We start from the raw sequence: 15,743 nt of genomic DNA on the forward strand, positions 1-15,743 counted from the left end.
AGATCTGGACGAGCTACATCCAGTTCAGCAGTTCTTATTTTCTCCTGTCTCCTCTCCCCGGACAGAGAGAAGAAATCTGCAGCCACACTGGATAATTTCAAGCGCCGACAGTCCAAACTGATCAACTCCTGTAAGTATCTCCCACCTAGGTGCTTTAGAAAACCCTAGCCATCATCCCCCCTGTGGAGAGCTGAAAAAAGAGGGGATCTGCAGCCTCCTGCTACAGTGAAATTAGGTGGGAGTATCAGTGAGAGAGTATAGAGAAGGCCATGTAACCATCAGCATGTAATGTGGTTAGAGATGTGAAGAGCTATGCTGGTGATAGGTGCATTATAAACACTATGGGCTCTGACATGTCCATTTGTCTTAGACTGATTGTACTGAAACAGTAATGGAGCCCTCTCCACACAGGGAGTTCAGTAGTCACTGCTTTCGAATGAATCTGAATTACTGGCCTCTCTCCACAGCAGGGTTACTCTATCAGGAGTACAGCGACGTGGCTCTGAACAAGGCAATCCAGAGCCAGAAGAGAGTGGATTCTTTGGCAGAGGACTTCGAACTGAGTTCTCCAAGCTCCCCGAGATTACGGAGGAAAGTGTTGTCTCAGCAGGACTCGTATCTTCAACGTCTGTCAGTCTCATCCAACGCGTCCCTCTGGCAGGACATCCCCATGATCCGAGGAAGCAGAATGCTGCTGAACATGTCCCGAGATGATCAAAAACTGCAGGAGGTAATGAATGGATGCTGTAGGCAGAAGGATGGGGATTGGCCAGGTGGGATAGCATAGATGGATGGACAAATCAGAGAGCATGAATGCATGATATAAGAATGCAGATGGGTGAAGAGGAAGAGAAGTTATCAGCAATGTATATCCAGGTTAAAGGGAAGCTTGGTACCTGTGATGAGCGAATTGAACCCAACATAGTAAGGGAAAGGCATGCAAGAGTAAGGAATAGGGTCATGGAACCCAGCAGTACATGTTATGAAAGCAAATTTGGAGGAATTAAGAAGTCTTGTAGAGCAAGGTACAACAGAAGAAGGATGCATTAGGGACATAAGCCTGGAAGGGACCTCCTGGGTCCAGTCCCCTGCTACTAAAATAGACCAAGTGTGGAAGAAGCTGGAGGACCCTAAAAGACTGCATTAATCAAGGCTCAGACTATAATTCTTCTGAAAAAGAATGCAAGGTTCAAAAGTTGGCCATTGTGTGCAAAAGAGGCTCTGAGGGAACTGCAGGCAAATTCAGAGAAATGGGGTAGGAAGGACAAGGGAAATCAAGATGAACTGAAGGGGAAGCAGTGGGACAAGAGGATCCAAGGAAGGAGGAGAAAATGAGAACTTGGGGGAAATTTAAGGACCCTGATGGAGGAATAAAAGGCAGAACTGAGGAGAGTTGACAACTTGTGAGAAACAACAATATGGGGGTGTGCTAAATAAAGAGAAGCCCAGGAAGGATGAATCTCTGGAGAAAGAATAGGACACAGGGATGTTGTGATTATTTCTGTTTAAAAAAAAAGAAGGGGGAGGGAGAGGGCAAAAAATAGTTACTACAGTTCCCAGTCAGAGTTGATGAATAGCTTCAAATCACACCATAAGCTTGTCTTTCCATCCCAACAAATGGATAGATGAAGAAAGAATAGACATGGGATTCTCAAACTGGGGGTTGTAACCTCTCATGGGAGGTCATGAGATTATTGCATGAGGGGGATCGCCAGCTGTCAGCCTTCACCGCCAACCCCTGCTTCACCTCCAGCATTTATAATAGTGTTACATATTTTTTAAAAGTGTTTTTAATTTATAAGGGGGATCACACTCAGATGCTTGCTGTGTGAAAGGGGTCACCAATACAGAAATTTGAGAACCACTGGAATAGACTAATGTCCCCATTGATCTCTGCCAATCTGCCTAGACCCAGGCCTCTCACCATCATTAAAGCACCATCTCTTTACGCTGCCTGGTTAGAGAAAGCTTGGCTTTTTTTCCCCCATTAGGAATCAGCAGCTACACACCACCTACACTGGAAGCCAGGAAGGTTCCTGGCCTTTGCCCCTTCATTGTCCTTCAGTGCCACCTCATTTACATCCCTTACAGACATGCCTGCTATGCTGATGCTATGTCCCTTTCTCTACAGGCCAAGTTCGAACTGATCATGTCAGAGGCCTCATACTTGCGCAGTTTAAATGTGGCAGTGGATCACTTCCAGTGCTCATCAGAACTCCAGGCACTCCTTACCAATCAGGAGCGCAAATGGCTTTTCTCCCGCCTGCAGGAGGTGCGTGATGTCAGTGCCAGGTGAGTCCAGATCCTTCACTTCACAGACACTGGTGGTCTCTGAAGTGCAGACACAGCCCAAGGATGGAAAACAAAGATCAGACCAGTCAATAGCCCCCTCACTCCTACTCCACGTGTCCATTCAGTCCTGGGACACACATTACTTCCTCATACCCTGGAATGAACCTCTGTCCTCCTTTGGGTGAGAGAGTGAGTCAGGTAGTCTTGTTCATTCAGTGTGGTGCTTTTAGAAATGGTGGCACATTTGTACAAACAGAAAATAGCAGGAGAACAAAGAATCTAATATGTCACTAACAAGACTATAGGCCCCACCAAACCTGGCCTGAACCAAACGAGAATTACCAAGGAGACTTCGGCCCAAATCTAGCACCAAGCAGACATAACCCAGAACCCATCATCCACCTGACCCAGTTTAAGAAAACTAGAGCCACTATCTGGCAGATCCCAACCTGGCTCAATCCAGCACCAGCCATAAGCCTGAACCAGAACCAGTGCCACCACATGCCGGACATTTTGGTTGGTATACATTCTGTATCTCAGAGCCTTTATGTTTCTTCTGTAAGGCTTGACTGATTGCATGTCCTTTGGTGCTAAGCAGCTGTAAACCGGACTTCACAGCAGCTGAAATCCCTTTTGCCTTGATGATGTATTTTGGTATTCCTCAGCTTTCTTTCACACTGGAAACCAAGCCACCACCACCAGACCTCTGCTGTCCCTCAAAAGTGGAGAGGAACCCTGTGATTAGTATGTGGGCCTCACACGTAGCACAGCAAGGGAAGGAGACTGGTGACTGATAGAGACAAAAGGACTTTTTCACTTTGCTTATACTCTCCAGTCTGTCTGTATCCATCTGCTGTCTCTTGTCTTATAGACAGAGTTTTAGCTCCTTGAGGTAGGCACCATCTTTTCGTTCTGTGTTTGTACAACATTGAGCACTGTGGGGTCTCGGCCTATGACTGTGGTTCCTAGGTGCTGTGGTAATGCAAATAATAAATAATAACAGTAACTACAGCCCATTAGTAACCGTGTTTCTCTCCTTTCATGGCGACATATGGGACATTACAGTTTCCTCTTCGAGCTGGAGGAGAAGTTTGAGGAGAATATGTTCAACTTCAACGTATGTGACGTGGCTCTGAGACATGCTCCTGAATTCCGCAAGGTGTATCTACCATATGTGACAAATCAGACCTATCAGGAGCAGATTTTCCAGAAACTAGTGTAAGAACGCTGCTTTGTTCCCGTCTCACCCTCTGCTCTCCTTGACGCACCTCATAAGTGCCATTTATCAGCCAGGATAGAGCTGAGCAATTAAAGGTTGCCCCCAGGTAGTCATGCCCCATCTATAAGCATGGGTGTGTGAAAGCAGTCAGAGGCTTCCATCAGTGTTACAGAAACCATCCAGTGTGAGGGCAGGGCTGGGAAGCTCCAGGCTCCTCGAGTTTAACAGCCATGGGAAAGCAAAGACTAATCAGCATCTGATTCTACCCCTTGTTGGAGAAGGCAGAAACAAGTAATTGCAGGTTCATACCACCCCATCCTACTGGAGGAGGCAGATACGACTGGCTGGAGGATTCAGTTCAGCTTGCTTGTGGAGGGTAGAGTGGAGCAGCTAATGCCCCCAGTGCCACAATACCCCCTGCAGGAGAGAACAAATTAGAGCTGTAGGTCACTTCGATACTGACCCTTTATGGGGAGGGACCTCAACGCAGAATGAGGCTGCCTCAGTAACAAATCTCCCACTGCTATCTCCATACAAGAACCCAGTCCTCATGGAAGCTGCACACATACTGCCTTCCTTCTTCTCCTAGGGAGGAGCACTATCTAACAGGGCCACCCCTTGTACTCCCTCTCACTGCCACCTAATACTGAGGGAGGCTGCCTTGGTACTGATCCCTCCCTTCCGCCCACCAGCAAAGACTCAATTCCAAACAGAGAGGGCCTCCAGGATGCTACCTGTGCTCTGGGGAAAGGAGGGAGGAGGAGCACACAGGCATTGCCTCTGCCTCTAGGGAAGTGCCCTAACCCATTGAGGGGGAAATTGGAATGTGGCTATTCCCTCTGTAGGGAGGAGTCTCCCTGTTCCAAAGGGCTCTGTCTCACCAGGGAACAGCTTCTCTTGCCCACTGGAAAAGGGCATGAACAGGGAAGTGGCAAAGTTTGCAGATGATACAAAATTATTCAAGATAGTTACGTCGAAAGCTGACTGGGAAGAGTTACCAAGGGAGCTCACCAAACTGGGTGACTGGGCAACAAAATGGCAGATGACATTCAACATTGACAAGTGCAAAGTAATTCACAGTGGAACATATTATCCCAACTACACATATATAATGATGGGTTCTAAATTTGCTGTTACCATTCAAGATCGATTTTGGACTCACCATGGATAGTTTTCTGAAAACTTCAGCTCAGTGTGCAGCAGCAGTCAAAAAGGCTGACATTGTTAGGAACTATTAAGAAAGGAATAGAAAACAAGACACAATCTCATAATGCCACTGTATACATCTATGGTGCACCCACACCTTCAATACTGAGTTCAGTTCTAGTCACCCCATCTCAAAAAGGATATAGTGGAAGTGAAGAAGGTTCAGAGAAGGGCAACAAAGATTATTAAGGGTATGGAACAGCTTCCATACAAAGAAAGACTAAATTGATTGGGGGCTGATCATCTTAGAAAAGAGAAGCATAAGGGGGATATGATACAAATCTGTAAAATCATGAATGGTGTGGGAAAAGTGAATAGAAAAATGTCATTTACCCTTTTCCACAATATAACAACTAGGGATCAGCTGATGAAATTAATGGTCAGCAAATTTAATACAAACAAGAGAAAGTACTTTTCCACACCACACACAATTAACCTGTGGAACTCATTGCCATGGTATGTTCCAAAAGAATAACTGAGTTTAAAAAAGAATTAGAAAAGTTCCTGGGGGATAGATCCATCAAGTGGTATTAGCCAAGATGGTCAGGGATGTAACTCCATGCGTGGGACAACCTAAACCTCTGACCACCAGAAGCCAGGAGGGACGAGGTGGATCACTCCAGCTGCTCTATTCTGTACACACCCCCTACGGCTCTTGTACAGGCCACTATCAGAGACAAGATACCGCGCCTGTTGGACCACTGGTCTAACCCAGTATGGCCGTTCATCTGAGGAAAAAAGTAGATCCCTGTTATGCCACCTCAATATTACTTTCTCACTGCTACCCTGCTGAGAGACCCAGTTCCCAAAGGGCCATCCTGCACTCTACCTCTTCCCCAGCAGAAGGGTTCAACTCCATTGAGAGAGACAGGGAAAGAGCCTGTTCCAAGCTAATGGGGGCTCTGCTGCTTGGTCATATCAGACTGTGATCCTGCCCCTCCCCTTCTGGAAGGCACCACCACTTTGTTATTCTGTACAACTCCTAGATTTTTCTGTCTCTCTCTCAGGACTGGGAATGCAAGGTTCCAGCAAGTCCTGGAGAAACTGGAAAGTGCCGCCGTGTGCCAGCGCCTCTCCCTCAAATCCTTCCTCATTCTGCCCTTCCAACGCATCACCCGACTCAAACTCCTCCTACAGGTAATAGCGATGTGGTCGGAGAACCTTTTGGTTCCAGCCAGGGAACCCACTCTCAGACTTCCATTCCCCATCCCACACTATTAACTCTTCCCTCACTGCACACTCAGACACAAGTCACTGCACAGGAATCCTGTCCAAGGCCAGAGAGGGAAAGAAAGAGGAGCCAAGGGGAACAGGAGAGAAGTTTGCCTGTTCAATGGCTTGCATAGCATGGTTGTGATAATCTTTGACAGTTGCTCTGACACCAATGCTGGCTGTTATAAATGCTTACAGGCTCCCCTTCTAGAGTTTAGGAGTTTTTAATGCACAGCCAAAGCTTTAAAAATACCTTGAACTGCTCTTGGAAGCAAACATGAGCCAATGTAGTGTGCTCAATGTGCCTTCCTGTTGGACAGATAGAAAGAAGTATCAAACAAATAAGAACCATGTTGTTGTACCTAGGCTGTTTTGTGCCATGACTTGTGTTCATTTCCCCCCCCTACAGAAGTTATTGCATATGATATTTGAGTCTACTAGTACACTTGCAAAGACAGGAGCTGCATTCAGATTCCTGTGCTCGCTGGTTATCCTGATCCCCTCACTCTCCCCTCCTGTCCTGGCCCTCTGCCCATTTCTCCCTTGTCATTGCTCATCCTGTTGTCTCCCTACACCTGCCTCCCCCATATCCACATGCCCATCTCTTTTGTCCTTGAAGTATATTCTCTCAGCCTCCTTTCTGAAACACTTTTTATGGTTGTTCTTCAGAATATATTGAAGAGAACCCCGCCCGAGTCTGATGAAGAAGTGCAGGCCACACAGGCTTATGATGCACTGGAGAAGGTAAGGAGCACCAGCCCATTCTCCACTAGCAGTGTTATTGCCAACCTGCCAGTGCTGCTTTAGGCAGTGAACCAAACAGCTACAGGGACTTCCACAGCATGGGACTCCCATCAGAAACAGACTGAAATGCTCACATGATCTTACTGCTTATGTGCTAGTGCCACATGCTCTTGAAGTGTTAGCAGGGAGCCAAGGGCAAGAGCAGGGGCTGTTGGGCACTGATGATGTCACACTACTTTCTTTAAAAGCAGCAAAGAATCCTGTGGCACCTTATAGACTAACAGACGTTTTGGAGCATGAGCTTTCGTGGGTGAATACCCACTTCGTCAGATGCATGCATCTGACGAAGTGGGTATTCACCCACGAAAGCTCATGCTCCAAAACATCTGTTAGTCTATAAGGTGCCACAGGATTCTTTGCTGCTTTTACAGATCCAGACTAACACGGCTACCCCTCTGATACTTGACTACTTTCTTTAGTTTTCACTCCAGGCATTCTCTCTCAGGTACTGATTGGCCATTCACTCCCTTTGTCTTTCATTTAGCTCACTGGGTTTAAACAGAAACCTCCATCACAGTTCAGGGCAATTGCACTTGTATTTCCCCTCTTGTGGTTCCAGCCAGGGCACTCACTCTCAGGCTTCCAGCTCCGTAGCCATCAGACCTCTCAGGTAGAGACCTACGGCTCAGTCCCTCCTGACCATGGTTTTGCCAGACTGCAGTTTCCTGCCTGTAAGGAGTTCCCCTGCAAGTCAGACTGCCTCAGCAGACTTGCTTTGCTTTCTCTTCAGAGGCTATAAACAGCCAAATTGCCCACAGTTACAAGCTACCCCACAGTCCTTTCTAAACAAGCATATTTCTTAAGGTGAAAGCATTACAGAGAAAACATTAAAAACACTAAAGGAACATACCTGCATTGTAAAAAGCTTACAAGAGCTTCACCCCCCAACCTCCCCCCCACCAAATCCAGCCGGGGCTGATGAGTCCTTCAAACCCCACCAAGGGGTCTTCCTGTGGTTACAAGTTAATAACAACTGTTAAATTCAGGGGGGAGCTTGTTCTGAACTATAAGTCCCTCCTTTTTGCAGCTTAGAGCTTTGATCTTCCTATTCTAAGAATAGGTAATCAGCAGACAAGGAGTTTCTCCTAATGGCAGAAGGTTGGGTCCAGAGGTGGGAATTTGCATTCACCTCCTCCCAAGTATTTCCAAGAAAACCCACTCAACTTTGTTTGTCCCAAAGGTTCCTTCTTGTCTGGCATATTGTTTAAAGCTTTGAAGCTTAACATACTTCTCAGGGTTTATGAGGGTCACATCTCCCTCCTAGAAAAGTTACATACAATTTTGCAATAATACATAAACTTTGCATCTTTAATACAACAAACTCTGAAGCTACTTCATTCAATAAGGTTTTTCAAGGATATTGCAAGAAACTGCCATATCTGTCCCATCCGCCACCCCTCCCCCAATATCATGACACTCACATACCACTTGCACAATCATCAATCCGTGTGCCCTACTCTGTGTCTATTTAGACTGAAGCTCTCGGGGGCAGGACTGTCAACTACTTTGTGTTGGTAACATGCCTGGCACAATGGGATGCCATTCTTGGTTGGTCACTATGCACTATGGTAATAAACAAGATAAATAGGGCAATAATTTGAGTTCCTTGAAGAATCATGATGCTGCTCCCATCGTTGCAGGTATTCTCCACCCCTGCAACTGCTCAGATCATTTTTTGGACACGGTGTGCACGCCCTCCTATGCGATCGACCACTACTCAAGTCTCATAGGACTGAGTCTCCCCAGCACAGCAGCTATAGAGCATAGGAATTTGGGACCATTAGGCGTGGGGAAGAATGTCACACACTGAATGCTGCACCTTGCAGCAAAGTGGGTCCTAGACAGTTCTTGAGCTAGTCCTGTCCATTGGAGTGTTTCTCCCTTCTTCTGTAAATCCACCTTGCCATGCACTATTAGCAGCTGCTGGGTTTCAAGCACATTAGACAGCTCTGTATTTAAGCCTAAAAAGAATCCCCCTCATGTGGGGATAGGGAACAGATTTAGTGGAGCAGGAGGTGGGCCAGGACGATGCAAAGGTGGGGTCTGTGGTTAAGTATTATCTAATAAACCCCCAGCTTCCTGTATGCTTGAGATACCCCCTGTAGTAAGTATTGCTCCCAAATGACCAGTGACTTGACCCAGTTCCCAGCAGGCAACAGTATTTTGATGCATCTACTGCTCCCCAGAGATCTGGTATTATTGTAGCACCCAGTAGCCCTTTGTGCCAAGTGCTGTACAAACAGAGGACAAAGAGACTGTAAGCTATTTGGGGCTGGAACAAAGTATACAAGACAGGAGACAACAGATAGGAGCACAAGGAAACAGTAGCATGCTAGGCTGTGATCTTAATGCACCAGCAGCCTACCCATTGTTGAGTTTCTTGTAGGCATCACCAACAAAGGAGGGACTTGAAGGTGGATAATGAACTAGTTCTGCAAATGTTTACAGAAGTGCCACCTAAGCTTAAAAGGGTTTGTTCGAAAATTTAACAAGTGGGCAATGGAGGCAGACAACCAATCGGAGGCAGGAGTTGACCCTTTGATACTGAATGATAGGTAGTATCATGATGCTAGCTAGGGTGGGGAGAGGCTGTAAAAGGCTTTTAATGTAGAAGACAAGTAGCTTAGGTCTGATGTGAAACAGAAGGGAGGGCCAGTACAGCGAGGCAGAGGGAGAGGTGTCATGGTCAAAGCAACAGGCTAGGAGAGTGCTCTTTGCAGCAACATTCTTAACAGCTCTGAGCAAGACCAGACTGGATTTGTCAAAACCAGACCTGCGGAGGTTGCAGTAATGGAGACATGATGACAGCACTCCTCACTCAGAGCAGAGCTCAATATCAGGGACTAACCCTCCACAGTGAGTAAAAACTGTTTGGCCGAGAAAGCACAGCATCCATCCGCTCTTTGGAAAATAAGGTTCTGGGAGAAAGAACCCTGAGGGCTGTGCCATCTACACCTACTTTGTCCACTCCTAGTGGGCAGCTCCCAACAACCTCTTCCTCCTTCCCCTCTGCAGCTCATAAAGGACTGCAACGAAAATGTCCAGCGCATGAAGAGCACTGAGGAGCTGATCTACCTAAGACAAAAGATTGATTTTGAGTGCAAGGTGAGAACCCACCCACTCTGATTTCTACTTTAGTCCTACCTACCTGACCCAACGCCACTAACCCATCACTGCACACTCAGTCTGTCGTCTCCCACCTCACCCTGTATTTTCCAATATATGAGGAGCACTGGTGAACTAATATAGAGCACTGAGAAAATAGAGTTGCAATACAAGGTGAGACACTCCCCCTGGGCTGCTCAGTAACCTGACCCACTCTTGTACATCAGCCCAGCACCTCACTCCTGTACAAGGAGGGGAGCAACAGCTGATTCTAGTGTCTACTCCCCTGCATTATGCCAGGATGATAAGAGCTGAATCTACCCAATTCTTCTACCTCATCCTGGAGTTGGAAGCAGAGGATTCAGGTCACAACTTGCCCACCTACAACAGGGGAGATGAGAGCAATATCAAACCTCACCTTATGCCTTCAACAAGGGGTTCCAGGTAAACTCCAGCCCTAATGCACCAACTTCCATGGGTATCTGATCATGGCATTCTTCCCTGTCTCACAGATATTCCCACTGGTCTCACAGTCAAGGCGGCTGGTGAAGTGTGGTGAGCTGATGGCGTTGTACAACACTCTGAGCACCAAAGGGAAACCTACCACCCGCCCCATCTACCTGCACCTCTTCAATGACTGCCTGCTCCTGTCCCGGCCCAGGGAGTGAGTCTCCCAGACTGCACCTCTCACTGAACTCTATAATCTCGGGTCCAGAAAGGGGTGGGGATGTTGGGGAGGCAGCGTCCCTTACCCATCAGATTCCAGCCAGCAGATGGCAACCTTTATTGGCTAGACTGCTCAGTTTAGCACTCTCACATCTCATGAACAGCCTACAAGGTTCATCACGCAGTACCTTCACTTCCAAACTCTTAATTACAGCATTCTTATGTCGTTCTACATATCTTCCTCCCCTTTGCACCTAACCTCCTTTATGCTTCACAGCATAACTTAGTTCAATCTAGTTTTGTTCAAGGCTACACATTTCTCCCCCAACCTTTTTTAGCTTAAGGTCTGTATGGAGGACCAGAGAACCAGTGGGAATATGAAATGGCAAGAACCTGAAACCTGTGTAGTTGAGGGAAAAGGATTCTTTAGTCCAGACTCTTTTTTTAAAGTTGTAAAATATTTAACCAGCATCTGATGAACACTTGTGAGAAAAATGGCCTGTGACAGATTCAAACAATCCTGTCCCTTCCATTGAGGAGTAAGAAAAAAATACTGTTCCAATTCTCTGGTACTCCAAGAAGACCTCTAGCAAAAGCAGAGAAGAAGATGAGACTTTACAGGTTTAAGGTGGAACTCCCCCCTTCCCCACGCACACCACTTTTAAACGTTCTTGACCTATCAAAGCAGCAAGAAAGGACCCAAACCCCAATGTTTTATCCGTGTATGTCACTTTTAAAGCTAACACACAGTTTCTCTAATTCCCCTTCTCTTTCCCTTTAGGGGTGGGCGCTTTGTCGTGTTTGATCATGCTGCATTTTCAGATGTACTTGGGGAGAAGTGTGAGATGAAGCTGCATGGGCCAAACAAAAATCTTTTCCGTCTTTTTCTCCTCAAGAACAACCAGGGGAAAAGAGTGGAATTCCTCTTCCGCACAGAGACACAGTAAGAGCCAGAGATTATTCCAGCTGAATCCTAACACCACTTATACCTATGGTTGCAGCTGCCAAAACTCTGTACCTCTCTCTGCTGCTTAAATGCCAACACCCCCTGCTGCTTTTGAGACCCAGAGGACACTCTCTTACAATGAAGTTGAAAGCCTCCCACTCCACTTTCCAATTATCCCAAGATGCTGTCATCTTGACCCCTTAATCCCATCCACTGAGCCATCTTTCTCCACTTTGTCCTGTACCCTTATCCTGTTCCATACCCACTTCTCCGTTACTCCATTGAACAACTACCCAGGCAGATATCTCAAGCTCCTATCCCAGACACAGTGTTATCAACCCCCAAAATGTGGGAAATCATTTTTTCAACCCCTTTCTCTTCCCTCCTTCATTTAGGCCCAAATTCTCACTAATCCTTCACTTTCCTCATTTAGCATCCTCTTTCACTTCCCCAAGACGTGGTGGCAGGCACTTTTTTCTCCAATCCCTCCCTACACAACCCCCACCCCCACCCCCAATATCCCTGGCTGCTTCACTCTTATCTCTCCAGCATCTGTATTTTGGTATTTTCCAGCAGTGAGAAGCTGCGGTGGATCTCCGCTCTGGTGCCACCACGAGGAGAACCAGATCTCTTAGAAAGCCCTGGTGAGACTGCTTAGGCGCTGCTGGGATGGGTGGGAGGACTTGCCTAGGGGGAAGAGTTGTGTCCCAGCGAGGAGGAAGATATAAGGGTAACATGAATGTAGGAGTGAATCTGAAGAGGAGCATTCATCCTCCCCTTTACTTATTTTACAAATGTCAAACTTGACTTGTTTTTTTCCCTCATCTCCAAATGATGCCCCTGAGTCTCTGTCTTCCCCATCTCCTCCACAGCTTCAGACACTCATCACAGGTGTCACCCATAACACAAGCACTCTTCCACCTCCCCACTTTTCAGATGCTGGGCCTCACCCTAAAGCTGTCTCCCTCACCCCTCAGGTGTTGTGACCGACCCTCATGTTCTTCCTTCCTTGGGGAGAATGCGGTACCCGACACTTGCAATCCCTCTCATCCTCCAGCTTGCTCACGCTCTCCACCCCTCTTCTCTCAGACTCACCTCAGGTTCAGTGCATACGGACATACAAAGCTCGGGAGAATGACGAGCTGGCTCTGGAGAAAGCAGATATCCTCATGGTCATGCAGAACAGCAACGATGGTGAGTGGAACAAACGGTGATCTTCTTGGATAAGAGGGTTGAAAACTGAGTCATCTCTTTGATGACAAGGCCATTAGGCTATATAAGGGATGGAGAGGGAAACTTTCTTCTCAGAAAGCATCTTGCTCCTGCCTATAGGACTGGGAGGAGATTCTCCCTTGCCTGCCTATTATCTGGGGTCTCAATTAGACCATTAAACAAATAGACCATGTGGCTTGAAGGTTGCAAGGGGATCTCATTTTGGCTGGTGTCTTGTTCTAGCTTGTTCAGTTAGGATGGGGCTTTTTTGGGGTGGGAAAAGGGAAATCTCAGTCAGTTTGTCCAATGTTCTCTGTGTCTGCCTCCACCCCTGCAGGCTGGATAGAAGGAGTGAAACTTTCAGATGGAGAGAGAGGCTGGTTTCCCTCAGAGCATGTGGAAATGATCTCCAGCAAACACGCACGCCAGATGAACCTGAAGGAGGAACAGCGTGTGAAGAATGCCAAACAGCAGGTCTTCTGCAAGAAATAGGATTCTCCACTTCCTGTTGCACCCTGTACAGTCTCTCTGGTATGGAGAAACCTGACTTAAGAAACCCTCTCTCTACCACATTCTGGAAGAAACAACTCTGCAGAAATAAAAAATGAGCACTTAGTACTGTCAGACAAAGTGCTGCTTCTAAAGAAAGCAGGAATTCAGCCAGGAATAAATATATTCACTTCTACTTCCTCTGTAGTCATGGTGAAACCAAGGAAGGAAAAGAAGCTGCATATATTGCTTGCTTTGTAATAGTGGGGAGGGAACGTAAGAGAGGAGAGGACTGGGACTCAGGACTCTTGGAAATCTGTGCCTGATTTTGCCACTGACAAGATGTGTGACCTTGGGCAAGTCACTTCAGAACTCCGCCTCAGTTTCTCCATCTGTAAAACGGGGATAACACTTACCTACCTCACGGGATGTTGTGAGGCTAAATTCATTCATATTTGTAAAGCTCTTTGAGTTCCTGAGAAGAAAGGCACTATAGACATGTAAAGCACACTGTAGTTAAGGTCAAGAAGAGCTTTTCATTTCAACCTCTTCTTAGGGTTCTTTCAGTGGTTTTAATTTCCACATATTTTCATTTAAGATAATATATAATGGGCCAAATTTTCTGTAGATGTAAGTGGGTACAATTCCATTGACTTCAATGGCGTTCTGCACTTTTATACTAGCTCAGTTTAACCCAGTCTCAGCAAAAGATAAGTTTTAGATAGTATGAGAAAAATCCATTAGCTAGGTGAGCATGGAGAAAAAGAAATTTTTCCCTCTAAAGTGTTTTTCAGACCTTCTTTTGGAAAAATTTTCAAAAATAATTAGTGATTTTTGGGCGCTTAACCTGAGATACTTTGAAGGAGCCCGATTTCCAGGAAGTTCTGGGCACCTGCCTTTGGAAAACAATGTCCCATAATCACTAGTCACTTTTGAAACTCTTGACCAAGATTATGTTTTACCATGTTGGCATACGCTCTGTACTTAAATTTAGTTGTTCTTGAATGGCAGGAAAGTGGAACTGCACTGCGTATGCCTGATCTATTATAGCAGATGTGATGCAACACGCAACATTTTGCACAATTTTAAAACATAAGGAAATCTATAAACTATAGAAATTTTTAAGCAAAACATGTAACTGCAGTTTGTTATGGTTCCATTTCTGTGCAAAGTCATCAGGTTTTATGTGCAGCTGGAGAACACTGCTTCAAACTGTAAAATATTTTTTTCTTCTATATTAAACAAAGGAGGGTTTTTGCATGTAATTATGCTAAAACAACATCAAGGTTGAGAATTTAAACCCTGCAAAGTATGAAAGCAACACATGTAACCTTCTTGCTTTTAATGTATTTGAAGAATTATTGACCTTTGTATCTCTGGATCTTTGTAATATCCTTTTGATTTCCCTGGCATAGTTTGTTCCAGACTATTTATGCCAGTCATTGAACTGGATTTACTTTTTTGTTTGTTTGTTTGTTTTGTTTTTAAGATTTTTTTTGACCTAATAAACTTATGCACTTCTCCAGTTAAGATATATAAGTTTACCTGTTCCGTTGCAGTTAGCTTATCTTTTCATAGGAACCATAAACTCTGTGCCTGTAAGAGTTGCCAACATTTGAACACTCCCCTCACTCCCTAAAACTAATTTTTCATATATGACTACCTTCCCATAATATTTCAGCTGGATAAGACTTAGCTTTTTTTCTCTGCATTGACATCTTTCTTCACTTCTACAGCAGCCATGGCATAGAACATTATGTGGTGTGACTAGAATGAGATGATGCATATGGTATGGAGGTTACAGGAGCAGTCATTTGTCACCAGTATACCAAGATGACCTGGGAGGATGACCTATTGAGAGAGGACATTTAGTATACACCATACTCATACTGAAGGACAAGATGGTTATGAAGTCCTGCTAGCCACAGACTGTACAGTGCCTTCTTAGAGAGAACTAAAACTGATCCTAGGTCCACTTTTAACAGCTGAAATCAGTGCTCCGAAAGGGGGTAAAAGTGAGTCCTAACTTCAAACTGGAGGTAATGACAGACTAACAAAGGTAATCCTCAGCCACCCACCTAAACTTCTATCATAGTCCAAATACAAGATTCCAAACTTCATGTATACATGGTACAAATGAAATCATCTGGGACAAACTCATGGTTGTCATAAGTTCCTGATTCACCTTTACAGAGTGCATGATCTTTGACGTTACTCAAGAGAATAAGCCTGCATGAAAACTCTCAAGTCAGTGAGGCAGTCTGAGATTCATTCATGCAGCTATTTCAACTTTAACCTTGTCCCAGGAACGCAAAGTTATCAAATCTGTTTCTGAGGGGGGAAGGTTGTAGGAACATAGGAATTGCCATGTGAGATCAGACCCATGATCTATCTAGTGCAGTATCCTGTCTGACAGTGATTAGTACCAGATACTTCAGAGAAAGATACAAGAAACCCTGCAACAACAAACTTTGAAACAAATCTGTTCATAGGGACAGTTCATTTGTTACCTCTAGCAGGTAAAGACTGGCATAAACCTCTAAGCATGAGGCTTACCCCTTCTAAAAAAATAAAGTTTAAAAAATGTTCACA

The 15,743-nt window shown here is 45.5% G+C and overlaps 1 protein-coding gene across 2 annotated transcripts in view; it reads left to right on the forward strand.

Annotated features, from left to right (window-relative positions):
• The window catches only part of LOC127056815 (rho guanine nucleotide exchange factor 5-like), a 46,183-nt gene extending 31,514 nt beyond the window's left edge, over positions 1-14,669 (forward strand). For both annotated transcript variants that reach the window (XM_050965118.1, XM_050965119.1), the window contains exons 5-16: positions 66-130; positions 468-730; positions 2,132-2,292; positions 3,358-3,510; positions 5,725-5,854; positions 6,599-6,673; positions 9,749-9,838; positions 10,351-10,502; positions 11,286-11,447; positions 12,024-12,094; positions 12,540-12,644; positions 13,000-14,669. In XM_050965118.1, coding sequence (XP_050821075.1) covers positions 66-130; positions 468-730; positions 2,132-2,292; positions 3,358-3,510; positions 5,725-5,854; positions 6,599-6,673; positions 9,749-9,838; positions 10,351-10,502; positions 11,286-11,447; positions 12,024-12,094; positions 12,540-12,644; positions 13,000-13,154 — 1,582 coding nt within the window. In that variant the 3' untranslated portion in view covers positions 13,155-14,669. The remainder of the gene's footprint in view (positions 1-65; positions 131-467; positions 731-2,131; positions 2,293-3,357; positions 3,511-5,724; positions 5,855-6,598; positions 6,674-9,748; positions 9,839-10,350; positions 10,503-11,285; positions 11,448-12,023; positions 12,095-12,539; positions 12,645-12,999) is intronic.
• The last annotated feature ends 1,074 nt before the right edge of the window (positions 14,670-15,743 follow it).

This window comes from Gopherus flavomarginatus, chromosome 1 (genome assembly GCF_025201925.1).
Source record: "Gopherus flavomarginatus isolate rGopFla2 chromosome 1, rGopFla2.mat.asm, whole genome shotgun sequence".
In the NCBI taxonomy this organism is placed as follows: Eukaryota; Metazoa; Chordata; order Testudines; family Testudinidae; genus Gopherus; species Gopherus flavomarginatus.